Raw genomic sequence first — 25,805 nt, 5'->3', positions numbered from 1 at the left:
CACCAGGCAGCCCCTGCCTGTTCTACGCTCATGGTTTCACGTGCTGTGCTTACATTTAAGGTGTCTGTGAGTGTGTGGCTGTCGCTTCCCAGCACCACCGGACTCCAGCATTTATTGCCCTCTCTGCGGTGCTGAGAATTTAGACTTCCTTGAACCTGAGCCGCTGTGGCTACACAGCAAAGCTGGCTCTCTCCACAACCTTTGCTTAGTCAGGACCCACTAGAGAGACCGCACGAGATTGACAGGCGACACTGCTGAGGTGTGGTGAGGAGAAACGCTGTGTCAGGGGCGATATCCCCCTGGAGGAAATGCACAGACCTCTCTCACAGGGGGCTACAAACATCAACAGACCACTACCAGCGACTGCTGTGCTTGTAACTGCTTGTTTCAAATGAGACAAGAGAGAGGCGCCATCAATAAGCAAAAGAGGAGGGGATTGTGGGGCTCCTGCCTTACTGATTCAAGGTACTCTTCAAGTGCCAGGTCCACCTCGGCCCTACTGCTGTCTTCCTGAAATACCTGCATGCAGAAAAAGATACAGACAGAAGGGAATGCTTTCATGGATCTAGCTGGAGTCCCAAGGATCCTGGCGACACAGCAATTAGAGTTCAGACACTAACCAAAAGATCGATGGTTCAAACCCTCTAACCACTCTGCAGACCTAGTGAAGAACTCGAGTTGGAAACCTGTGGTGATTCTGCTGTGCCAAGAGCGGCTCTGAATCAGAGCTGACTTGACAGGTTGGTTTTCCTGGTGATCAGACTTCTCTGGAAGGGAAGCCAACTGGGCGGACAACTGTCCTTCCCGGAGCCAGGCCCAGGTGTCCACGTCGCTTCACACCATTTGCCAAAGGCCATCTTACAAAGAGGAAGCAAACTTAACCAGATTGTTCAGGATCCTAACTCGCCACTAAGGCTGAATGTTTTCCAGGAAACTTGGGATTTTAAAAAATAAACCCAACAGGCAGACACTTTAGGCATTTGTAGCTCAAACGCCATGTTCATGGTGCAAACCTTAAAGGGCAGCAGACAGTGCGGAATGAGTGGACCCTCTGACGACAGATCTTTCCTCCTCTGAGTGGGAGGAGCGGCCCCCTCTCCTCCAGGATCACCTCACACTTGAGTGTGACAGCAGGAAATTGTGTTTCAGTCAGCTACTCCCAGAACCACTTTCCGGGAGCATAATTTCCATGAGCTATGAAACCTCCTTCTTAGATGTGGCACCCAACGTGTTTCTGCTTAAGCTTATAGTGAGTGAATTAAACCAATTAATCAGAATACACTGCGCAGAACTCAGTCAGGAACGGCCTAGAAATCAAAAGCAACCAACCCTCAAGACCTCCTTGGAGATGCAGTTAAGAACTCCAGCTGTCCACAGTTAAGAACATTAACAGAATCCCACACATTTTAAAATCTGTATTTAGTAACTTTAGACTGTGTCTCTCCTCTAAGCCCACTGCCTCAGAGACCACCTCCCTCTCTCAGGTCTCAGAGCCATCCTCGAGCCCTTTCCCCTCCTGGAAGCCAAGTCAGGTGATACTAGAAACTGCCCCTCAAGTCCAGGAGGGCGGTCATTCTGCTCTACACACACACTAGGTCCAGTGTCGTCTCTGCCCAGCGGTGACGGTGAACAACAAGCTTCCTCAGGAATCATTGCTCTCAAGAGACTCTGCTCACAGAACGTGCTTGGGATGTGTCTGCGTATCCCCCTACTTAACCCATATTCCTCTTCACAGGGAGAATACATGGAGTCACTGTACCACAAAGAACTGGTGGACACGGAACCATTTCGGGAAGTAGCACATGACCAGGAACCAATGGTGATGAAGGAATAAGCAAAACACAAGGACCCAGGAATTGATGAGAGATGCAGCCCTAAACCTGCTTACCAGGCTGTGCCAGGAAACTGGAAGGATAGCTACCTGACCAACTGACTGGGAGAGATCCACATTTATTCCTGTTCCCAAAAAGAGGTGCTCCAAGTGTGAAAACTACCAACCTCAATATCGCATGTATGTAAAATCTTACTGAAGGTCATTTAAAAACAGAAGAGTACTTCAACAAAGAACTGCCAGAAATAACTGCTGGATTTAGAAGCAGCGGTGGCACTAAGAGAATCCTGACTGAAAGCAGAGGATGCCAAAAAGAATTCTAGAATGCTTAACTGTCCTCTTATGACCTGGACCAAGAAGCTGTGGTGCCAACAGCAAAGGTACAACATGGCTTAAAATAGAGATGTGTGTGTCACAGCTGTATCCTTTCGCCATGCCTAGTCAATGCTGAACAGATTATTCAAGAAGCTAACCTCTATGAAAAAGGGGGAATCAGGATTGGAGGAAGACTCATCAACAACCTATTTTATGCAGATGACACAATCTTAAAGTGAGGTGGACTTGAACCTCCTGCTACAGAGGATCAACGACTACAGCTTTCAATATGGGTTGTAACTTAGCATCAAGAAAGCAACAGTCCTTCCCACTGGGCAACATCATGATGGAGAAGAGGTAGAAGCTGTCAACGATTTCATCTTTTCCTAAATCCACAGTCAACATCCTTGGTACCAGCAGTCAGGAAACGAAAAGACACACTGCACTGGGGAAGTCAGCTGGCAGAGATATCTCCAAAATGCCAAAGAGCCAAGATGTCAGTCTGAAGCCTAAGGTGTGCGTAATTCAAGCCATGATCTTTCAATCACCTGCTGTACATCTGAAAGTTGGACAATGGGTAACAGAAGAACAACTGATGCCTTTGAGTTGTGGTGTTGGAGAAGAGTGGCAAACATCCCATGGGCCACCAAAAGGATAAACAAGTATGTCTTGGAAAAGGTGCAGCCAGAGTGCTCCTTGGAGGTAAGGAGAGTGAAACTTCATCTGACATACTTTCAACCTGTTGTGGAGGGCTGTTCCTTAGGAGTGAACATCATGCTTGAAGAGGATGACACAGGACAGGGCACAGTTCAGATCTGTTGTTCACTGGGTCATTTTGCGTTGTATGTGACTCAATGGCACCTAACAATTCTTCTATGTTTTGAACATTTTATTGTGGTTTTGGTGAAAGGCTATCAAGCAAATTTGTTTTACATTCAATAATTTATGAAATTTTGTAACAATTTCATTGCATTGGCAGTGTTTGCAGCCCACCTCCTCCTCGTGTCCATTCCCCTCCCTGCCTCCTGAGATCCGCTTCTGGGCAGTGCTGTGCTTTGGGTCTGTTGATTGGTGGCTCTGAGGAGGATGGTCCTTTCAGGGCTAACTCTTCCTTTATAGGCTGGCTGAGAGCCACTCTCCTGGACTGGGTCCAGTTCCAGGTCTAAGAGATGGCTAATGCCTACCATCTTCAGGGTTTGCTGACTAGTTAGTCTAGTCTTTGTGATTTTGAATTTTTTTCTTCTCTAATCGTGATGAGTGGTTGGTTGGGTAGCCCCTAGGCTTTTGGTCTTAGGCTATTGGAGATCATGGTTCATGCTGTCCAGAAGTCCTGTTTCCTTAGGACTGTTAATTGTGTCTTTGCTTCGCTCTATTCTTCTTTGCTCCAGATGGGAAGGGACCAGTGGCTGGATGTTACATGGTTACCGACAACTGTGAAGACTCCATTTGCTACTCACCAAAGCAGAATGTAGACCACTGTCTTTGTAGGCTGTTATGCCTGCTGACCTTGATGTCCTGAGACTGTCATTCTGAGCCCAGGCTTTTGGCTGTGGCTAAGAAACTCTTTCATTACCATACAGTAAATGTAACTTTATGTAAAATTGTAATAAGAGAAATTGATCTTAAAAAAAGCTAAGCCATCACTGTTGAAACACCGGAGCCTCTCCAACACTACCTTCTTGTCTTTTCTTTCCATCCAGAGTTCGTGATGGATTCACAAGCCCAGCGAAACTCCCCTTGTGCGGTCTTCATAGTGCCCAAGAGCCCTGGTGGCACAGTGGTGAAGCACTGGACTGCTACCTGAGAGGTCTGTCATTCCAGCTATGACCTGTGCGGGAGGGAAGACGTGGCTGTCGGCGTCAGCAAAGGTTTACAGCACTTGTCACTGTGCTGGTTCGTCTACCGTTCAGCCCCTGGTGGATTGCAAGCGCAGCATATATCAAGGAGGCGCAAGTGGAACGTCAAGTTTAAGGTGAATGTTTGACCACTCTGTGCCCAGGTGTGTCCCTGCAGTCACCAGAGCCTCAGGTGGTTTTCTGTGCTTTTATCCTCCTTTTCTGATGCTCACATGCTGCGGGTGTGTTCTCAAAGAACTTGCAGCAGCGACAGACACACACACTATTATTATTCTCTAAAACAGGTAACCGGATGAAAAGGAAATGAAAGTCGGTGTCCTTGGTCAAGGCTGAGGAGTTGGGATGAGAAGCCTGAATTTCCAGGGTCATTTCACTGCGAAGGAAGTGGTACAAGGCAGTGAGTGAGTTGATACATCTCCTCTTGATTTTTAAACATGCAACAGAACATTTTATGATGATCACACATCTTCTGTAAAGACTTGGCTCGCCTATCACATGAGGCTGACCAGTCCTGTTCTTGGAGATGGTGTCCTTACAGACTGCTTAGATGGTCAACATGGACACACCATGGAACATGTATATCATGCTGTGTGCAGCTGTCCATGGACTCAAACAAGAGCCACCTCCAACATCCCTGGCAGCAGGGAGATAGCGCACGGGTTCATCCGGGTCACATCTCTCCAAGCAGGTCCAGACAGACACCACCAGCCTTGAGTGTAAAGGTGCATGTCTCAGTTACTGGTGTTTAAGAAAGGGGATGATGGCCAGCGGTTAAAACACTTGGTTTTTCTAATGTCAAGATTGATGGTTGACATCCGCCGTCCCCGCTGTGGGAGAGTCCTGCTCCTGTGACAGTTTATGACTTGGAGATAGGGAGCAGCGCGATGGGTTGATTTCATTTCGTTTAAAAAGAGTGCTGGTGCCCCACGGGTTGTTAGGTGCTATCTAGTTAGTGGGCCCTTACACACATTGTCCTCACCTCTGTGTTAACGTCCACTGTTGCGTCTGCTCTTTTTCATCGTTGTTGGATACTCCAAGTGTGACTCATAGTGACCCTATGAACTACAGATCTGTGGATAGAACCGTGTCCTCTCCTGTGTCATCCTCAGTCTCTGACATACTTGAGCGTATGGTATCACTGTCGCAGTCCATCTCATTAAGGGTCGTCTTGTCTTTCGTCTACCCTCCCCTTTTCCAAGGAATAGCCTCTAACATTATGCCCACAGTGTGTGAGACAAAGCATTGTCATCTTTACCTCCATGGAGTGTTCGGGCTGTACTTTCTCCAGGACTCTTCTGTCACAGCTCAATGACATCATCCTTACTCACTGTCAAGCTTTCAGATCCATAGCAAGTGATTGAAAAGACCATAGCCTGAGTCAGGCACACCTGAGTCTTCACATTGAGATCGTTGCTACTCAGGAATTTGGAGAAGTCCCTGACTGCAGACTTTCCTAATGCAATTTGTCTCCTGAACTCTTGGTACTAAGGATGTTGACAATTTCAGTCTTTTTCCATCTATTATGATGTTGCTTATGAGTCCAGTAGTGAGAATTATTTTCTTGACATTGATGTAGTCTTTGATGATCTTCTGCAGCAGGTACTTCAAGACTGTGTCATCTGCATAACACAGGTTATTGATGAATCTTCCTTTGATCCTGATGCCATACTCTTCTGCATAGGGTCCAACTTCTTCAATGATTTTTCAGCCTACAGATTGGATAGATATGGAGAACCCTGATGCACCCCTTTCTTAATTTAAACCATGTTGTGTTCCCTTGCTATGTTCATAGGACAGCCTCTTGATTTAGGTTTCGCATGAGAACAATCAAGTGTTCTGGGATTTCTGTTCTTCTCGGTGTTAGCCATAATTTGTTATGATCCACACAGTCAAATGCCTTTGCATTTGTCAATAAAGCACAAATAAAGTAGTATCTTCTGGTATTCTTTGCTTTCAGGCAGGATTCCTTTGACATCAGCAGTGATATCCCTGGTGCCACAGCCTCTTCAAAACCCAGCTTGAACGTCTGGCAGTCCTCTTGCAGTGTACTGGTTGAGCCATTTTGGATGATCTTGAGCAGTATTTTGTTCGCGTGTAATAGTAATGATATTGTTCGATAATTTCCACACTCTGTTGTATCACCTTTCTTGGTAATGGAAATAAATAAGGGTCTCTTCCAGCAAGGCAGCTGTCTTTCAAAGTTCCTGGCATAGACTGGTGAGCACATCCAGAGCTGTATCTGTTCGTTGAAACATGCCAGTTGGTATGCCATCGATTTCTGGGGCTGTATTTTAGGCTAATGCATTCTGTGCAACTTCTTTCTTCTTTACTATTGACTCCTGGTCATAGGATACTTCTGAAATATTTCAGTGATGATCAGTTCTTTTTGGTACAGTGACTGTGTATTCCTTCCATCTTCTTCTGCTGTTTCCTGGATCAGTCAAGATTTTGCCCTTCACATCTCAGTATGGTAACTCGACGCTTGAATATGTTCCTCAGTTCTTTCAGCTGCACCCTCTCAAAGACGCATTTGTTTGTTCTGTTGGCCGTGCAAGGGATGTTCACTGCACTTCTCCAACACCGCAGATCAAAGGCATCAATTACTCTTCTGTCATCCTTATTCATTGTCCACATTAGCTTGGGGGGGAGGGGGTCAGTAACACAAGGAATTGGACCATATGAGATCAAAAGGGTAGAGTTTGCCCAGAGCTCAAGCGCAGAAGAGAGAGATGGGACAGGAAACAGAGGGAGAAGTAGGAAGAAAGAGTGGGGATTGTCGTCGGTGCCACAGAGTAAGGGAAAACCAACTGTCTATGTACACTTTCACTCAAATAAAACCATGCTGACTGTAATAAGACATATATACCCTGAAATGTTGGTGCAAAATGTAACAGGCCTGTCAGTCTGCTGTAACTGCGGCTTTTTCCAACCCCAGCAGGGTATCCCATGGTTGGCAAGTATCCAGGGAATTTCTGAAGACACTAGGAGGAAAGATCGGGCAATCCACCTCTGAAAAGCCCCTGGTTCCCCCCAGAACACTGGTATGGTGCACAAAGCTGAGCCCCCCACAACGGACTGGAGATGGCTGCGGTGAGTCGACCACAGTCAGCAGTCCTGTTGTTTTCCATTACAGCTTCATGTCGAATCGCTTCTGAGAGAACTGGGCTCATCACTTATCTGAGCAGACATTCCTAATCACAGAAGTCGAGACAGCCACACCTGCCCACTCACTGACAAGTAGTTAGAAAATTAATCTATAATAAACGTCATTAGAATAACATGTTAAAGAGTTTTAATGCCTTGACAAATAGGGATGATTTAAAAGCCAAAAAAGGAACAAAAACTCATGTAAAATATGCATATAATTAAAAGAAATATTAGTGAAAGAATTGTATTTCACTTGCTTGTTTATAATTTTCCATTTTCCTGTTGTGAAATGTCAAGTTTAATGTCAATGTCATAACAAACAGAACTATTTCTAAAACATAACACACTAAGTATCTAAGATGCATATCCATCATTCCTGGTCCTCTGTCCTATGCCTGTTTCCTAGTCACCACTCAGATGGTCACTGTAACCTTAACAATGACAGGAGCTGAAGTATATCATTCATTACTATGTAAGATGCACAGTGACCATAACGAGGGGCTTGGCTGAGATGGCCCAGGTTCTAATCTGTGCTTCACAGCATCACTGTGAGTGGCAGCTGACTCAATGGCACCTAACACAACATAGAAGCAAGAGCTCTGCTCAGCGCACCATCTGAGTCATCTCCACTTACACAGGCAACCTCTCTGTACTCACACGTTAGCAAATAGAGCCTGAAGTGAACTGCAGCCCCATCACAGGGGCAGCTGAAGGCATACCTGCGTCTGCCTGAGCACCGGGGTGGTGGGCAGGGGCCTGGCGGGCACGCTGGGGGCCCGGTGGAGGGGCGGGAGCACTCGCTGAGGTGAGGTGGGCTGAGGGACAGCGACGGCTCTGAGGGGTCTGCTGATGCCAATGTTGTGACACGGTGGCTGTCTTCTGAGATGGTCCTACTTGGGCAAAGTAGAAGCTGTCACCTTATGATACCAGGCTTTGACCACCAGCCATTCTGAACACCCAGCTGGGGGCATTCTGAGTTCACCCAAGGGGCCAGGATCAGGCCAGTCTGAGACACTGGTTCCCCAGAAGCATCTATGGAATCCTGTGACTTTCTGGGCCCCAGGGGTGCTCCTCCCCACAGAGGCCCTCCTGTCCCAGTCGTCCTGTGTGCATTAGCACCCACCCCTGCCAGGTGCCCATCCTCCTGCACACTTGACACTCACCTTGGCAGTGCTGGGCGGTGGGGGTGTCCTTGCCGGGCTGACTGGGCAGAGGGGAGACCGCACAGGCTGGGGGCCACAGGCTGGCCGGGCAGCATGCATGCACCTGCAACACATCCCAACGTTACCAAGAGCGCGACCCCGTGCACAGCAATACTTCACAGTTTGTTCACGCTCAGAAAAAAACCAGTTTGCTCGTTTTTAATTCGGCGTGGTAAACATGCAAAGGAAAAATTATCCAGCCCTCACACAAGATTAAAAATATTGATTTTTTTTTTTCACCCTAAAGCCACAACAGCAACATTAGCTCATGCAGTGCAGAGAGAGGCAGTTGGAGACACCCAGGGGACACTCAGTATGACAGCACCAGCTAAGCAGTCCTGTCTCTGAGCAGATCTGGATCAAATGGCACCCCCTCTGAGGACGGGACCTTAATGTATTGTGCCATTTAAAAATTATTAACGCAAGGGAGGAAATACACGGGTGGAATTAATCAGCACCCTGCTTATCTGTGGAGCAAGCGCCCAATCATCTGAAAGAAGTTTCAGGGCAAGAAGAAGAAACAAAAGCATTTCTCTCTCCAGAGCTCTCTCCTGCTTTGGAGAGCCGAGTGAGCAGTGGCCACGTCCTGGACAGCTGCAGTTGAGGTACCTTAGTTTCTCCATGGTGGTTTTCTTATGCGTAAACAGCAGCAGAGTCAGGGTCTTCCTCTTGAGATACACCATGGACCCCACAGCGAGGAGGCACAGTGTGGCCACCAGGAGGCCCAGCGTCAGACTCTGGCTACCTGCAAGAGGACAGACAGACCCATGTCCCGAGGGACTCAAGGTGTGAGGCGGGAAGCTGACGACATAGAGGGCAAAGGAGACTTGGAGAGAGCAGTCAGAAATGGAGTGTGATCCCCAGGTAATGTGGTCCTAAATCAGGTCCATTCTGAGGCTCAGTCTTCACCACTGTCATTCCTAACAAGGTGACCTGCCAGACAGGAATATGGACGTGCAGCATGAAGGTACAGACCCTGCCCCCACGTGTGACAATAGCAATGACGGCCACTAAAGTCCACCAGAATTAAAGGAATCTGACCACTGAAGTCCTCCCAGCCATCGTCATTAACTATGTCCCGTACCAAGATGGCTTCCTTCAGATGATTCGCCGTGCAGCCGGCCACGATGGTTTGAGTGTCACTGTAAGACTGAAGCTGTGCCACCCGTCTACAAGGTCACCCATAGTGACTAGATTTCAGATTAGGAAGAAAGGGCTCCTGCAATTAGTATGTGAAAGCTCCACGGATCACAGAAGACCATTATCTGACCGAGCGCGGGACAGTGAGACTATAGGAGACTCAGACACCATCCAAGCCCACCCCAGGCTCTGAGTGGACTTCTGACTACCTGGAGGGGCCAGGCCTTGGAGAAAGACATTCCGCTTGATTAAGCAGAGGGCCCGGGAAGAAGAGGAAGACCCTCAGACACGTTGGCACAGGGGCTGCAGCAAGTGCCGGCCCAGCACAGACTGTGGGAGGCACAGGCCTGGCAAGGACCCGGCTCTGTGAGGCACGAGGTCAGGAAGCTCTGTTGCCTGAGTGGTGACGGGGGCTGCCAACCCAGACGCCTGGGATCTGGGTCCACCAGCCGCCCCAGGGGAGAAAGAGGGGCCGTCTCCTGTGCGATCTCCAGTCTCGGGAAAAGTGGAGAGCGGCCAGCTGTTCAGCAGCCCCGGCTCATGGCACATACCACTGCCGCACACGTATGGTTGTTAGGAGACAGCTCCGACTTGATGGCATCTAACCACAACCCAACACGACCATGGAGAGGACACATAACGTGGGCCCCCATGACCTGGACCCAGTGATACCAACTACACTCAGATCTCCATTCCCCTCAGCACAACCGTGTTCCCCCACCTGCGTCTCACCGCGGGCCCTTTTATCCCTGCTGTACCGTTTTATACAGGACGTGACTTCTGCACGTTGTCAGATTGCTGTGAGTCAACCACGACTCATACACAAAACACCTGAAGTTTTCTAGAACAATCGACATGTATCAAAGTTCATAGAGCTTTTAGAACAGGACTTCTGATTAGACTGTCAGATGAGAGTGTGAAAATATGAGAACTCGAAGCTCAATCAAGTCCCCCCAGTCTCCTGTTTTGTTACCTTGGGAACTAAGGAGGACAACTCGTGGGGCAGAGCCCTCTCTCTCTGGACATGGTCTTCTCACTGCAGATGTCTGTCTCCCTGGGATCTGGGCCCGTTTCACCTGGCACATTTGCAGGCGAGCCTTTAGGGGTGAGTGGCTCTGTGGTTAGAGAGCTCAGCATAACACCATAAGGTCAGGAGTTCAAACTGTCCAGTTGCTACAAGCGCAAATGATGACGTCGCCTGCTTCCATCAAGAACTCAGCCTTGGGAATCTATGGTCAGTTTACTCTGTCCTTCAGGGCGGCCAGGAGTCCTAATCTGTAGCCATTGGTTGGGTTTGTTTAGTCTTAATCAGTTTGTGCAGCTGTAAGCATTTACTGCCCCCTGAACTGAACCTGTCACCCCCCATGATGCCTCTCCGCAGAGTCCCCAAGCCAGGGGCTCACGGAGGTGGCCGAGTGCCCCCCACATTCAGTGAGCACCCTGTGTAAGCAGTCTGCCTCCTTTCCCTCCCCTCAGCTGCACCCCTAGTTCACACTCTACAATTCTCCCCAGCAGGTCCCTCTGCTCAGCTCATACCCCCTCCTTCCACCTCATTTCCACACACGTCCAGTCCTGGGGAGTCCGGCCCATGTCTTCCCTAGGATGCTGCGCTTGTTGGGGGTCAGCCGCCTGCCCATCAGCACAGAGCCAGGCTGGGGCATCCCAGGTTCACTGACTGCCAGGCCCTTGCAGGGGGGGCGGTGCTGGGCCTGCAGAGGGGGTGGGGGTGCCACCTTCACACCTGCCCGGCGAAGAGCAGGAGTGTGTCTGTTGCCATGGGAACGGCAGGCAAGCCACAGAATCAAGCCCATCAGCACAGAGACCTGGGGACATGCGATCCCCACAGCAGCACGAGGGGTCACTGTGTCACAAGGACCAGGGCGAATCTGCCACTGGGACTCCTGGTGCAGGTGCCGGTTCTGTGCATGGTCTGCCCGCCCCCCTCCCGCCAGTACTGTCTCAGGGACTGGCCTCAGGTCACTACGGAGAGAACTGTGAGACACCAACCCCTGTTGTGCCACTTAATGGCCCAGGACTGGAGGCTCTGTTATATAGAGAGAATGAGCAACGCCCCCCCCCCCCCCCCCCCCCCCCCCCCCCACTTCAGAGTCCTATCAGACAAATGAGACCGGCTTAAAAGACTGAGCACAGCTGCTCACAGAACTGTCAGTACATGAAGCTGTTGCTGTTCCTACAATAACATCATCAGTGCCCTGTCCACCCCCCCCCCACCTTCACCACTATGATGACAAGACCCACAGTTCCCAGCAGCACCATGGCCCCCGCCGCCCACGGCTCCCTGGCATGTCCCTGCCAGTCTACAGCTCTGGCCAGACCACAGCTCCTAAAAGCCCACGGTGCCCCCCATACTGTTCCACCATTAGGGAGCTTTGGTGGTTCACTGGTAAGGAGTTGCACTGCAGGCACCAAGGCAGGAAGTTCGAATGCACCGGCTGCTCCAAGCAGTCTCCACCCATGTAGCTTCCAGCCGCTGAAACCCTGCTGGACCGTCAGCTTGGAGCCTGTTCTGACTCACTGGCACCTAACAACTCCCGCCCGTTCCTACGACCCCTGTCCCGTCAGTGCTCCCACCCATCACTACTGTGTAACTCCCACCATCATCATCACTGCTACTCGTACCAGAAGGACTCTTTACCACCAGCACCAGTGCTACCAACACCAGCAATATTCCCGACTCGACTCCCGCTACTGCTCCATCGTCACCACCACCATTACAACTGCCGCCGGCAACATCATCAGTGCGTGGCTACTACCTGTGACCACTGGTATCCCGCCCACCATGACTGTTTTACCACAACAGCTACCACCATCACTATCACCACCACTGCTCTTATTCAGGGGTGACGTTCACACCCACTTGGCAGCTGGCTGGAGGGTTTCGCTTGCTGAGAAGAGGGTCACAGGATGAGAGCGGCCAACTCTGTAGGCTCAGTCCCAGGGGCCGGGGTGGGGGGACAAGGGGAGGCTGTGCAGCCCCACACGCCCCCCCCCCCAGCTTGCTGCCCTCCCAGGCTTCACCAAACCCACAGAACACAGCCCTCTGCCCGGCACCTGCAGCCCCAGCACCCCTGCCCCCTCAGGGACGCACCATGCAGCTGGGCCACGTCCACTGACCTGCTTGTCGGATGGGGCCGCTGTCCGTGCTCCCACCAAAGCCGACCTTGTCACAGAAGGGAGGCGCCCAGTGGGCCGCACAGTGGCAGTGCTTCTTGTTGTTGCACACCTTTGAGGACAGAGGGACAGAGTCAGGGCACCCCCTAACCGAGACGAGACACCATTCGGCACCAGGTGCCGGCCGCAGCAAACGCCACCACGAGACAAGGCCAATCATAGCCACACAGCTGTGGGGCTCCCTCAGACACTGCGAGACTGCCGGGTCACCCCCACCTCTCACCTCCTCCCCAGTTCATCCCGAGGTGCCCTTCTCAATCCAGGACAAAGCATCTGACCAAGAACAGAGCTCGCCTCATCTCCAGGCCCAGCTGAGCTGCTCTCAGAGCTGTCTGTCTCTACGCTCCTGCTGAGAGCTGGCCTGGCTGCCTCCTTGTCCCAGCCTCCCCCACACGTGTCTGCTCAGCGCCCCTCATGTCGTGGCTTCATGAGATGATATCTGTACACGTGACCTGACCAGCATGTGAGAGGCGGGCATGTGACATCCTCCAGTCACCACCCAACGTGAGCTCCAGCCAAGACACTGACCAGACGGGGCTGTGAGGGGTCCCATGGACAGATGCACTACATGAGATAATCAGTCCACAAGACCAGCTGTAGCTACACTGACGAGAATATGATGACGTGCTCGGCAGAGAATGGCCAACTAAGTGCCACTGAGTCAACTAAGACCATGCTTCCCAGCAGGCAGTGAGGCCTGTGCAGAAGTGGGCACTGAGTCCTCGGGTGTCATGGGATTGATGAGGCTGGCACCCCCCCCATCTGAGATCAGAGCAGCGGGGTGCCTGGATCCAACAGCAGGTCCTGGGGCAGAAACGGCCTCACGGCAGGGGCTCCCCCTCTCTCCTGCAGCCTCATCCGCTTAATGGAGTTGTACACCCCACACCACCACATCCCCTAGGGCCATCCCAAGAGTCATGTCCTCAAAGTGCCTGGCTCCCTCCTGCAGAGCCCTGTGGCCATCCAGGACAGTGCATGTTTCTCTCATGAACACGAGGACGGTTCAGATATGGCGAGAGAGGGGTGATCAGAGAGAGGGCTGGAGGTGTCCTAGGGGAGCACAGCTGTAACCACAAGGTGAGGGGTTCAAATGCACCTGCTGCTCAGGAGGAGGAAAACACAACATCCTGTCCCTGTAAGGGTCACAGCCTGGGGGGAGGCACGTTTGCAGCCTCACAGCCAAGTGCATAATCAACAAACTTGAAGATGGCTTGGCCATGCTTCCTTGTTACAACACAATTCTAAGAAAACCTCTTCATTCTAGGTTAAAATTGCTGGTGAGTTTCCGCAGGTTTTAAAAATAGCTTTTGGAGGAGGATTTCTCGAACGAAAGGTTCAGAGAAACAAATGAACCTCTAGCATGCTTAATCAAGACGAAGAGAATTCCATGGGAAATAATTAAACCCATCAAGAAAAATAAAGTATGTTTTAAACAATTAGCATCTTCTCTTTCTCTACAGGTTCCCTGATTTAAAATAACAGCTTTCTGTAGCTGAAGTCCATTGTGTATCTGTGATTTCAAAACCATGTGACAGCCTTTGTTTTAATTCCTCTGGAATTCCTCTGTGACTGGTTACAGAGAGGGACGGCTTTATTCAAACTGTTAATGCTGAACTCTCGAGAAGGTTTTTAAATTACCTTGACAATGACAGAATTCCTTTTTCTTTTTAATCACAGAAGGCTAATTTAAAGGATAATTACTGTTCAATAAGACTTTCTTTGTTCAAGAAAAAACTTTTCTTGTGCTCTACAAAGGTCAATGAAATGAATACGGTTAGCAGGAAAGACTGGGGATACTGGATGATATCTATCCATATTTAAATGTGTATTTTAATATTAAATATATGTCTATTTAAAAAATAGAGGTGGAAAAAAATCTTGACAAAGAAGGCCTTCTTTTTAAAAAATGTGATTGATTAACTGACTGTGATTTGAGCCAAGGTCTGCAAAGTCAATTGGTTTTCCCTGCAGCCACTCAGTCACATTTTGTTTTACGGCACAACCCACAGTGATGCAGTGACCCTCTTCCCATTTCCTCAGTGTAACTCTCAAATCCATTAATCCATCTATCCTACCCCTCCCTGCCTTCAGGGCCTCATTCTCACATGCTGCTCTTTCAACCTTCCATGGTTGGAACCTCTGGCAATACGGCCTTTCGACACACTCTCGACCTGCAACAAAATGCATCCTGCTGGTCCGGCTTACAGCCAGACACCACAGGTCGGTAAGGCAAATGCCACTGTACACATGATAAACAGCGGTCAGCATGCAGGGGATGAAAAGACGCGTTAACGGTGGGAAAATATGCTGGCAACGCTCTCCCCAAAATGCTAAAGAATAATGTCAGTTTAAAGCCTAAAATACGCCCGATCCAAGCCATGGCAGTTTTAGTTGCTTTCTAGGTGTCTGAAAGTCAGACAAATACATGAAGAGGGCAGACGAAGAATCATTGTCTTTGAATTGTGGGGTTGAAGAAGAGTACTGATCATTTCAGAGACTGCCAAAAGAACCAATAAGTCTGTTCTAGAGGAAATGCAACCAGGGAGCTGCTTAAAAAGCAGGGATGGTGAAACACTCTCCCATTCTACGGGCATGCTGTCAGGAGGGCCAGTCCTTGGGAAAAAGACCTCATGCTGGCAAAGGCGGAGGGTCAGAGAAAGAGAGACTCTCAACAAGATGGACTGACATGGTGACCATAACGGTGGCCTTGAGCCTGTCAGAGAGGGTGAGACAGCGCAGGACGGGACGGTTCTGCTCTGCTAGTAATAGTCTGAGTCGTGGTTGAGTCGCTGGCCAGCACCTAACAACAACAACAGCCAACGTGCACACCAGGCTCGCTCGCTTCTTCGAAGCAGCCCCCATGGGATCACCACTGATTTGCGTCCCCCGGAGTAAGTGACTGGCAGGGATCGGCCTGCGTCCTCACCCCTCTTCCGTGGCACTGGGCTGTGCATTCGTGGACACCGAAGACGCTGATGTTCTGGCAACGACGGTTGAGGCAGATCTGCAGGGAAAGAAAACGGAGCAGACGTCTGAGAACCTCAGCGAGCACAGACACACGCCTGGATCTGAAGGACAAAGCTTGTGCTGGAGTCTATACTCTGTCACTTAATGTACCTGCGACTTAATGGTGCATTTCTCGTTAGACCCAATGCGGGGCTTGCTACATCCTGACCCAACGTAATCCAGACTCCGCTCTGGCCAGCACTGCTAACTCCTAAATTCTTCTACACTTGGTGGCTCCAGGAATAACAAATGATTACCCATGCTCTCCCAATTTTTGTTTGGAGCTCGCAATGGGTACCAAGGGACAGAAATCACAGGGTCGCTGAGTTTGGTGGGTAGAGGGAGGGGGTGAAGGAATTAGGAAAGGCCCAGGGGGAACCTGAAAAGACAGGGTATTAGTGGGCATGGATCAATGGTGATTGATTTTAAAAAAACACATTGTATGGGAATGATCGTATAAAACACAATGTGAATGAAAGAATGTGAGAAATAGAATGTATATGAATGAAACACAATGTATACACATTTTTATACAAACTAATAGAGAATAAACACAAATTTTAAAAAAGAAATGTACTCATTGCAGCATTTCTTTTCTAGTGCAAAAGAGATGGCCACTGCCCAGCTGCTGGTTGGTTGTGCTGTGGTGGCTTGCACGTTGCTGTGAGTGACAGGTCTCAGAGGAGCTTCCAGCCTGAGAGGAGGAGGAAAGGCCTGGCAATCTCCTTCCAAAAAGGAGCCCTGCGGATCACAACAGAGCAGTGTCTGAGCGCTGGAGACAGGACTGGAAGGACTGTGAGGGCAGCACAGGGCTGGGCCAGTGCTCTGTGTATTACAGGTCTGGTCGCTGTGAGTCTGCACCCACTCAACAAGACACAAAGGGAGACACGCAGGGCTAGGCCTCCTAGGGCCTGTGCAGACTCAGGTTCTTGGAATCCAGGGCCTGACAATCTCTGATTGGAAATAGTAAATCAGAGGAAACGGTTCAAAACACGGCTTAGGCTAGTGGTATCATGACAGTATGAGCAGTCCACACAATTTCCCCCCACCCCATTAGAGGCAGGTGGGTGGGCCCCTACTCCAGCCAGGACTCGGCATGAGGGGCAGGGGTCTGCATCAAGACTCTGTCCTGGGTGAAAGCCTTCTGCCTCTTTCTTGTCATACACTCCAGGCTCCAGGGACCAGGCCCTCTTGAAAGACACCACAAATGAAGAGGCAGAAAAAGCAGCGTCTGAGCTCCAGGATGCTAACGCAGAGGCCTGCGGAGTAAGGAGCACCGCCTCCCAGGGCTGTCTGACCACAGCACCAATCCTTCAGATCAGTAACCTTTTTGGGGCAAAGTGGGCTCTCAACAGCCATAAAGGAACCCTGGCGGTGCAGCGGTTAAGCATTAGGTTGCTGGCTTAAAGGCTGGTGGTTTGAACCCACCTAGCAGCTCACTGAGAGAAAGCTCCAGAGGCTGTTTCCATTGAAATTAAACCCAAACACCAAACCCACTGCCCTGAAGCCGATGCCCACTCACAGCACCCTTCCCTCTGCCTTGGAGGTGGTGTGCGCATGGACGAGGCTGCCACCTGGCTGCCCAGCTGCCCCCAGGTCGCGGTGCCCTGCTGACGTTTTTAACCCAACACCGTGGGTTTCCCCCAAGGCCGAGGGCCCAGCCACTGTGCCAGCAGGTTCCCTTCAGGAACTTGCTCCTATTCAGTCTGGGTGAGAAAGTTTCAAGAAAAGAATCAGGTTGGCAGGATGTGAAATCCAAATGTTTCTCTTTTAAAACACTGTTTCTCAAGTTCAAAGTATCCTATTCTCCTTTCCCTCTGTTTCCTCACGACTTTCTTTTGCTTCAGCTTATCCCACCCTTTCTCCTTCCCGCGCTTCTCCCCACAGGGTCGCTGAAAATACACTTGTCTTCCCGTTCTGTCCAGGTGAGAACAAGGCCCCCAAGAGCTCTGGGCCAAAACCCCAACCAGCGCTCCAAGCACAACATCACTCACTCCCGCGCTTCCTCCACAGCCACTTCCTGGCAGGAACGTGACACCAGAGCACAGGAAGGACTGAGCGTAGGACAGAGAGGCAGAGCAGACAGGGTGGGCGGTGGGCGCGGGATACCAGAGCGGCAGCTCCACGGCCGACCACGGCTGGAGATGGCCGGGTTCTCTTCTGAGTGACGGGGCTGAGCAGTATAGATTGTGGATGGAGCCAGACCTCGGACCCCAGGCCCGAGAAGCACCTTTCTCAACGGCTCCCGTCCAGCCATGCCAGCTGGGCCACGCCAGCCCGCGCCTGCTCCTTACTTTTCCATCTGCACATTTCGTGCCTGTGAGCACAAGCCCCGGGTCTGGCATGTCGTCTCCTAAGTACACATGGGTCCCTCGGCACAGGATCCGGCCTCCTTCCTGCAGTGGGATGTTGGTTTCTATGGAAACGGCGTTGGTACCAATGACCGGCCGGCTGGCACCTCCTTGGCACTGGATTTTTCCACACTTGGCATCTCTGAAAGGGCAAGACAGACAGTCCCCAAAGGGGAAGCACTCAGAGGGCCCCCCCACAAGCTCGAGGGGCGCCCTGACGCGGCACTGGTTGGAGCAGGCCCCTACCTCATCTCGCACTTGGTGAAGGAGCCCTTGGGATCTTTGCCACAGTTGCCATAGGGGTCACCTGCGGAGTTGACTCTCTCAAAGCAGATCCCTGGGGCGGGTTTCGCACCTGGAACGGGAGCAAAGGAGGCAGCACTTTTACCTCTGTCTGGTTTCTCCTTTGGATGACACTGGGCACCAGGGAAGAGAGCTCTCATGGCCTAATGCACTGCCAACCCAAAGGCAGGCAGTTCAAACCCAGGAGTTGCCTCGTGGGAGAAAGAGGGACAATGTCTGGTGCAACTATCAACAGCCTCTAATAACCTGCTGGGCTGTCCACTATGAGCCACTTTGGCAACGTGTTGTTTGCGTTTGGCTTCTAAGAGCCTGGGGGTTCAATGTGTAACGTGTCAGACTGTGAACTGAGAAGTTGTCAGATGGAATCCTCTGGCCGCTCCCTTGGAGAAGGGTGGACAATCCTCCTTGTGGACCCTGGTGGGAGACTGACAGCCTCATGGATCTGAGGGAGGCTCGCCTCGAGGGCAGGGGAGCGGGACGATCAGGAAGGCGCCCTGGTGGTGCAGTGGTTAAGCACTCAGATGCTAAGTGAAGTCAGGTGCCCCCGGGGAGAAGACTGTGTCACCTGCTCCCGTGCGCATTCAAAATCCGGGGACCCGACTGGCAGTTCCGCTCTGTCCTGTGGGGTCTCTGTGAGGTGGTGATTTGGGGTCTGGACTCTGTCAAGTGCAAGTGTCCTAGATCTAGGGTAGAGAGCCAGCCTGGTGCTAGGCTGACCCTGCTGTGGACCTCAGGCCAGCAGGCGGGTGATCAGCAGCCTCTCTTGGCTCCTCTCATGGTCAAGGAGCACGTGGGCCCCCCTCATCTCGAGCTCATCAGGTGTTGCCTCTTGGAAGGTGAGGCGACACCCGACCCGCCCAGAACTCAGCCTGTTGGCCTCTGGGGAAGGGAGCATGTTGTCTCCAATAACTTCCCACACACGTCCAGGGAATAAATACACCTGCAGCAGGCCCCAAAGAGGAATGAGGACTAGTGGACAGACGTGGGGTGACAGCAGCGTGCGTGCATATGAGACGGAGACAGACAGACATAGCAACACACACAGAGCCACAGCGAGCAGGGCACAGATCTTGTGAAACACACTTCCATCCGATTCCCCAGGAAAGCAGCCTCAATCAATGCTCCTTTTAGCAGAGGTTATTTTGGAAATGTAAAGCCAACTGGCCATCATACACCAATGCCAGTCTACAGCAGAGGATGTGGATGGGGTGGTGGCGAGCTCAAGAAATGCCTGAGCAGACCTTCTAGCCCAAGGAGAGAAGTCACCCTTAGGAAGCTGTGGCCACCCTCTGGAGTAGCCCTGGGCCCACTGCAGTGAGCTCTCTGGAGACTAACAAACATGAGAAGGTCAGCAAAACGTCTCACATTCTGGCGACCCTGGCTGCCCTCTCACCCCACTGGAGTCCTGTTGGTGACAGGAGAGGACTTTCCTATCACGTGTGACTGCCTGGTGCTGACTTCCCAGGGTCCAGCTCTCCACTGCCCTTCTCTGTGCACCAAGCCGTTCAAGGTGACAAAGAACATACCAACTTGACACTCTGCTGACGGACCTTCCTCCCTCCAGGAAACAGGATGCTCAAAACATCCATCACTCTAAATCCTGTGTCGGATTCCTTCCTCCTCGTCAGCAATGAGCAGACACACAGCATCTTATTGCAAACACAGGCAAACCAAAGCAGACCGGAGAATGCCATTCAACACAGGAGGCTGGTGATGGGCTCAACGAGGGGCCTTCCAAGCACGAAACCATCCAGCAACAGACTCCTTTGCTCTCATTGTTCGAAATCCACTTCAGAGATGCTCCCTGGACGCTCCTCTGCAAGGGGCCCAGCCATCATCTGGACACAGCCCTGCGCTGTGGAGAAGGAGAGGCTCCCAGCCTCCCACTCCGTCTACTCTGTCCTGGACCCAGCTCTGCTGCCTTGAAGCACGGGGACAGCATGGACTCACCCAGCTTCTGTTCACTGGGGATCCCTTTCTTATTCTGCCTTATGCTTCTTTTCATTTTCTGCGCTCTTAACTACTACTTCCCGTGATTCGAATCCACCAGCTGCTCCAGGGGAGAAAGATGGATAATCTCCTCCATTGAGATTTACAGCCTCTGAAAATTCAGTGAAGGGTCAGCTATGGGTCGGTTCCAATTCAGTGGCACGTAACAACACTGACAGGTGGAGGGTTAAGAAGCCTTGGTGTCAGTGTGGACATGGTGGGCTGCAACCCAAAAGGTCAGAGGTTTGGGTCTGCTACCTGCTCCACAGAGATTCACAGACCAGCTTCCACAATAATTTACAGTCTAGGAAGTGATGTGGGGGCAGTTCTACTCTGTCCTATGAGTAATAATGAGTTGAAATCAATTTCACCGAGTTTTGGCTATCAAAGCACTTAGAAGAATCAACGCCATTCTGAAAAAGTAGCATCTGGACTGCCAGCGCCCAGTGTCTGTGGTCTGTGCCCATGCTGCATATTGACCTTTGCCACCTCTGTCTCTCACCCTTCCATTCTCTCATCCAGCCTTCCCTTACAACCTTCTCTTTCCCCCTTCCCATTCCCCCACCTTCCCATCCTCTACCTGTCCAGCTGTCCACCCCACCATCCAGTCACCCACTGCTTCTCCCCAGTCCTGCAGGGCTGCTGTGAGTTAGAAGCAATGTGATGCCAGTGGGTGGCACCAAATTACATCCGTTTAAAGCTTGGCTTTTTGGCCTGGAAACACTGATGCCTGGACACAGTCACAAGGGAACGGTCTGGAGGGCATGTGCCCCCACACTGTGGGCTCTAACAACACTGGCAGCCGTGGGCCTGGATGAACAGCTGGACTCTTGCTATCGGCTGTCTCCTCACTCTGGTCTGTTGGTCCCTGGTGTCGTTATCTCCTGACAGACAGATGATGACCATGGCATCTTGCACGAAGCCCGTAATTTACTGGCCCTTAATTTTTCCCAACAATGACTCCATTATGCAAGTGGACCTCTCTGATTTAGTCCAATCAGCTCTTTCCACCTCTGTCCCCAGGGTCCTCAGGCACAGTATCGACGGAGCTGCTGCTTGAATTTCTTCTTGGTTTTTCCTCCTCAGTTCAATGTCCACATTATTTAGAAAACAAAGCCCAAATGAGCACATTCTAGGCTGTCTCTCTCACACTATACGGGGACTCTGGAGATTCCCACTAAACTTGACCCTGGCACAAATATCTTCTCCTCCCATCTGCTGCCGCCAAATCCACATGCTCCACAAACCCAGGGCCAGGTGGGTCACGACAAACCAGCAGTCCTGCAGGTAAACCCCGAGGACTCACCCGCCCGGAAACACGCCCGGCCTGCTCCTGCGGCACCAATCAGGCAGTACTGGGTTCCAGGGATGACACACCACAGAGAAAGGCCGTATTTCAGGACCTGCCTGATGGAGATGGTTTCTGGCTTCAGACACGCCGTTATCCGTAAGATTGATTTCCAAATAATGTTTCCAGTGACCAGCAGATAAACAACATTGGCAAAAGTCAATGGGCTGCCTGAAGAAAAGCATCCACTCTGTTTCCGAGGAATAAAGGTCACATCATGCTGGCAGGAAATCTTTGTGGAGATGAAGACTGAACTGGACCTGGAGCGCTGAGCTCAAAGGCGCTACTGGAGTAGCAGACAGTATCTGTATCCTCGGAGCAGACACACAGTCTTGTGATGTGAGATTTACGGGAGAAAAGTGGGTGGGTGGGCAGATATGACAGTCACAGCCAACAAGGACATCATTATCCACAACAATTAGCAAAGCAGATCAACTTTGACCTCAAAAGCACACTCGTATGTACAGCATTGTGAGTTACGGGCTGCAGGCATGTGTTTTGAATTTCTCATCTTATTTGCAGAGAGATTTGGAAGCCGGGTTACTGTGCTGAAATATCACGCTGGAATGGGAAGAGCCCATCTCAGAAGGGAATAGTTAGCTGGGAGTAAGCCTTCATCCGGTCCGGGTTTGGACAGCCAGCTCGGTGCCTGGATGGAACCGAGAGCCCTGGATGACTTTACAACTGGGTCAGGTCACCAGGGCACAAACAGCAAGGGCCAGCTGGAAAGGAGCTCGGTGGGGCCAAGTGCTTCCAGGAGGCCTGGAATGACCCCTGGGCGAGCGTGGTCCAAGTCCCTGAGCATCCGAGGATGGACGGCAAATGAAGGACTGTAAATGCAGCCCTGGCCTGATGGTTTCTCTTTTGAAATCTCAAGCTGATCTAAATGATGCAAAACACTGGAAAGCTCTGAGCTCCATACACCTGGCCCGGGAGCAGCGAGGAAGTGAATTCTGCTCTCGGCCTGGATCTGTCCAGGACTAATGCTTCCTGTGGGCCAGCAGGACAAGTCTCATCTGAGCTGACTCAGGTCCAGGGAAGAGGACACAATCTGGCTATGAGGAGGCCAGGGTGAGTCAGCCTTGTAGAATCCACCATCAAGGCGATCTGATGTATGGAAACCCACACAGCACAGAGCAAATGTCCCCACAGGGCCTCCAAGGCTGGAGGCAAACAGCTTCATCTTTCTCTCAAGAAGCAGACAGTAGATTTGAAACACCAACCTTCTGGTTAACAATCAAGCACTTAACCACTGCACCAACAAAACCACAAGACCAAACCAGCTGTCCTCAAGCTGATTCCAATTCACAGTGACCTCTGTTGTGACTCTTTATGGGAGCAGTCTGTCTCCACTTTCTCCCAGGGAAACAAGGTGGGTTCAAACTCCTGACCTTTCAGTTCAAAGCCCAACACTTAACTCACATGTCTGCCTCCAGAGGCCCCTCAAACAAGTAACAACAGAGAAACCAGCCAGGTACCACTGAGAGGATTCTGACCCATCGTGCCCCGCCCTCACATAGGCAGATGAGGTTTTCATGGGCGTGAACTTGCAGAAGTAGAACACTGGGTCTGCCTTCGGAGATGCCTCCAGGTGAGTTCAGCTTGAAGCTGAGTGCTTGTCTGCCTGCACCACCAGGGACTCCTAAGGTACAAAGAGCAAGAGTGACAAGTATTCAGCGAATGAAGGAGTGGGTGGTAGATAAGCTCGGGCTGTCTCCATGTCCTTCGACCATGGTATGAGGAGGGACCAGGCCTCGGAGAAGAGCATCATCCTTGGTGAAGAAGGGTCAGCAAAGAAAGGAAGGCACTCAATGAAGTGGAGAGACAGGGGCGGCACCAACGGGCTCCAAGTGCAGGACGGTGTGGGACGGGACAGCGCTTCCCCCTTAATGCGGGGGTCACAGCTAAGTCGGTGGCACAGGGCAGCAGTGGCCGTGCACAGTGGGTACCGTGTGTGCTGGACACATACCATGCTGGAGCATGGCGATCTGTTCATCCACACAACTGTCCCCACTTACAGGTCAAGCGTGGTGTCCAAGGCCCCCCGGCTAGTGAGGGGTCTGTCCAGGGAGAACGATGAGGTACCATTGAGCCCACTCTGACTTACAGGGACCCTGTGCGCAACAGGAGAAAATCCTGAAGGGCATCTCTGTTGTACATCATTCTGACCACCTTCCCACCTGAGGGAGGACAAGAGCCCCCCAAGATATCCACATAATAATCCCTGGAACTTAGGCCTGTCACCTCACACAGCAGAGAGGGCACTGGGATGTGCTTAAGCTAAAGCTCTGGAAAGGGGTTAACCGTGCAAGCTCAGCGTCACGGTGCACAATCTTGGAGGATAGAGACAGGAAGCCCCAGTCTGTCCCCAGCGCTGGGACAGAGGGTCTGGCTCTGAGAGCAGGGACAGGACTCAGGGCCTGGAAGGCAGAAAAGGACAGGAACCAGGCCTCCTGGAGCTCTGCAAAGAAAACAGCGCTGCCAGCATCTCGGGCCTGGACTTGGGCCTCTCAAATTCGACCCAAACCCAAAGCAGGCCACTCACCCATCTACTGGAATCCAGCTGGCTTCCCAGCGGCTCTGGGGCCAGTGGGGGGCGGCCCTGCACATTTCCGGGGCTGCCATTGCTCCAGAAGCTGACGGCTCACCTTTCTCCAGCGCAGCAGCTGGTGATCCAATCTCGGTGAGCAGCACAATGCCTCATCACTGCGCCACCAGGCCTCCGTCTAAAACCCGGACACATCTGTCTCATCTTAGTCACTGAGTTGGTGACACTCAGAGCCCTTGAGGGAATGAATGGGCAAATACCTGGCCAGTGGGAGAGGAGCAGGTGTTTGCAGAGGGCCAGCATGCGTGTGCTGACCACACGGCCACCAGCTCCGGCACGTCCTGCTCCCCGGGGAGCCCAGTGTGGTGACTTGAAGGACAGAGATGGAGGTGACAGAGACCGAGAGCCAGGGAACTGGGGCCTGAGGTAGCAGCCTGTCTGGGGCCCTACTTGTCTCTCCAGAAAGGCTGAGACCTGGGGTGATGTCCCCCCAGAAGTCCTCCTCCACTACTGGGGAGACAGTGAGGAGAGGAGAGAGGGGCTCAGCCAGCTCCCGGCTCAAGGATGGTTAGGTGGCACGATAAGAGCAGCGTGGGCCACTAGGATTCTGCTGAGTCACATGGCGGCAAAACTTGGAGAGAGAGCACAGAGACCCACATTTTTCTTGTTGGAAAAGGGACCAGAGGTGACATTGCAGCAGGGCTGGGTCTCCCAGCACACGTGATCCCGCGTCCCACAGTGGCCATCGGCTCTTGCACACCCTTGGGTCCCAAGGTGGCCAGCATCACCAGCATGAACACATCCCTAACCCCCAAGGTGGACAGAGCACTGGCATGGACATGTCCCTGATCCCCAAGTGGACATAGTACTGACCCTTAATACAGTGATCAGCATCGCCAGTTTAGACAACTCCCTGACCTCTGAGGTGGACAGAGCATTGGCGTGGACATGTCCCTTACTCCTGAGGTGGCTAGCACTGCTCATGTGGACACATTCCTAACCTTGAGGTGGCCAGCACTGCTGCCATGGACATGTCCCTGTCCCCAAGGTGGACAGAGCACTGGCATGGACACGGCCCTGGCCCCCATGGTGGCCAGCATTTCTGGTGTAGACATATCCCTGTCCCCAAGGTGGACAGAGCACTGGCATGGACACAGCCCTGGCCCCCAAGGTGGCCACAATTTCTGGTGCAGACATGTCTCTGACCCTTGAGGTGGACAGAACATCAGCAAGGGCATGGTCCTGGCCTGAGGTGGCCAGTATTGTCGGCATGGACAAAATAACTGGTCTCTGAGGTGGACAGAGTCCCAGTGTGGACATGTCCCTGGTCCATATGGTGAACAGAGCACTGGCATGGACATGTCCCCGGCCCCAAGCTGGCCAGCCTTGTTGGCATATGGACACGTCCCTAGCCCCTGAGGTGGCCAGCACTGTTGACATGGACATGTCCCTGACCCGAGGTGGACAGAGCACCCGTGTGGACACGTACCTGGCCCACAAGGTGAACAGAACAGTGGCACGGACATGTCCCTGGCCCCTGAGGTGGCCAGCACTGGTGACATGGACATGTCCCTGAC

General features: G+C 51.7%; 1 protein-coding gene across 1 annotated transcript in view; it reads right to left on the bottom strand.

Moving 5' to 3' along the window:
• Positions 1 to 25,805, bottom strand: part of ADAM12 (ADAM metallopeptidase domain 12) — a 267,155-nt gene that overhangs the window by 6,418 nt on the left and 234,932 nt on the right. Inside the window, exons 16-22 of the mRNA XM_006880131.1 lie at positions 18,287 to 18,395; positions 17,984 to 18,182; positions 15,610 to 15,687; positions 12,627 to 12,735; positions 8,961 to 9,096; positions 8,313 to 8,415; positions 7,869 to 8,039 (exon numbers count right to left, since the gene is read on the bottom strand). Coding sequence (XP_006880193.1) covers positions 7,869 to 8,039; positions 8,313 to 8,415; positions 8,961 to 9,096; positions 12,627 to 12,735; positions 15,610 to 15,687; positions 17,984 to 18,182; positions 18,287 to 18,395 — 905 coding nt within the window. The remainder of the gene's footprint in view (positions 1 to 7,868; positions 8,040 to 8,312; positions 8,416 to 8,960; positions 9,097 to 12,626; positions 12,736 to 15,609; positions 15,688 to 17,983; positions 18,183 to 18,286; positions 18,396 to 25,805) is intronic.

This window comes from Elephantulus edwardii, unplaced genomic scaffold (assembly GCF_000299155.1).
Source record: "Elephantulus edwardii isolate Elephantulus edwardi_28Jun2011 unplaced genomic scaffold, EleEdw1.0 scaffold00006, whole genome shotgun sequence".
Classification (NCBI taxonomy): Eukaryota; Metazoa; Chordata; class Mammalia; order Macroscelidea; family Macroscelididae; genus Elephantulus; species Elephantulus edwardii.
This window is presented reverse-complemented; position numbering and strand designations above follow the sequence as displayed.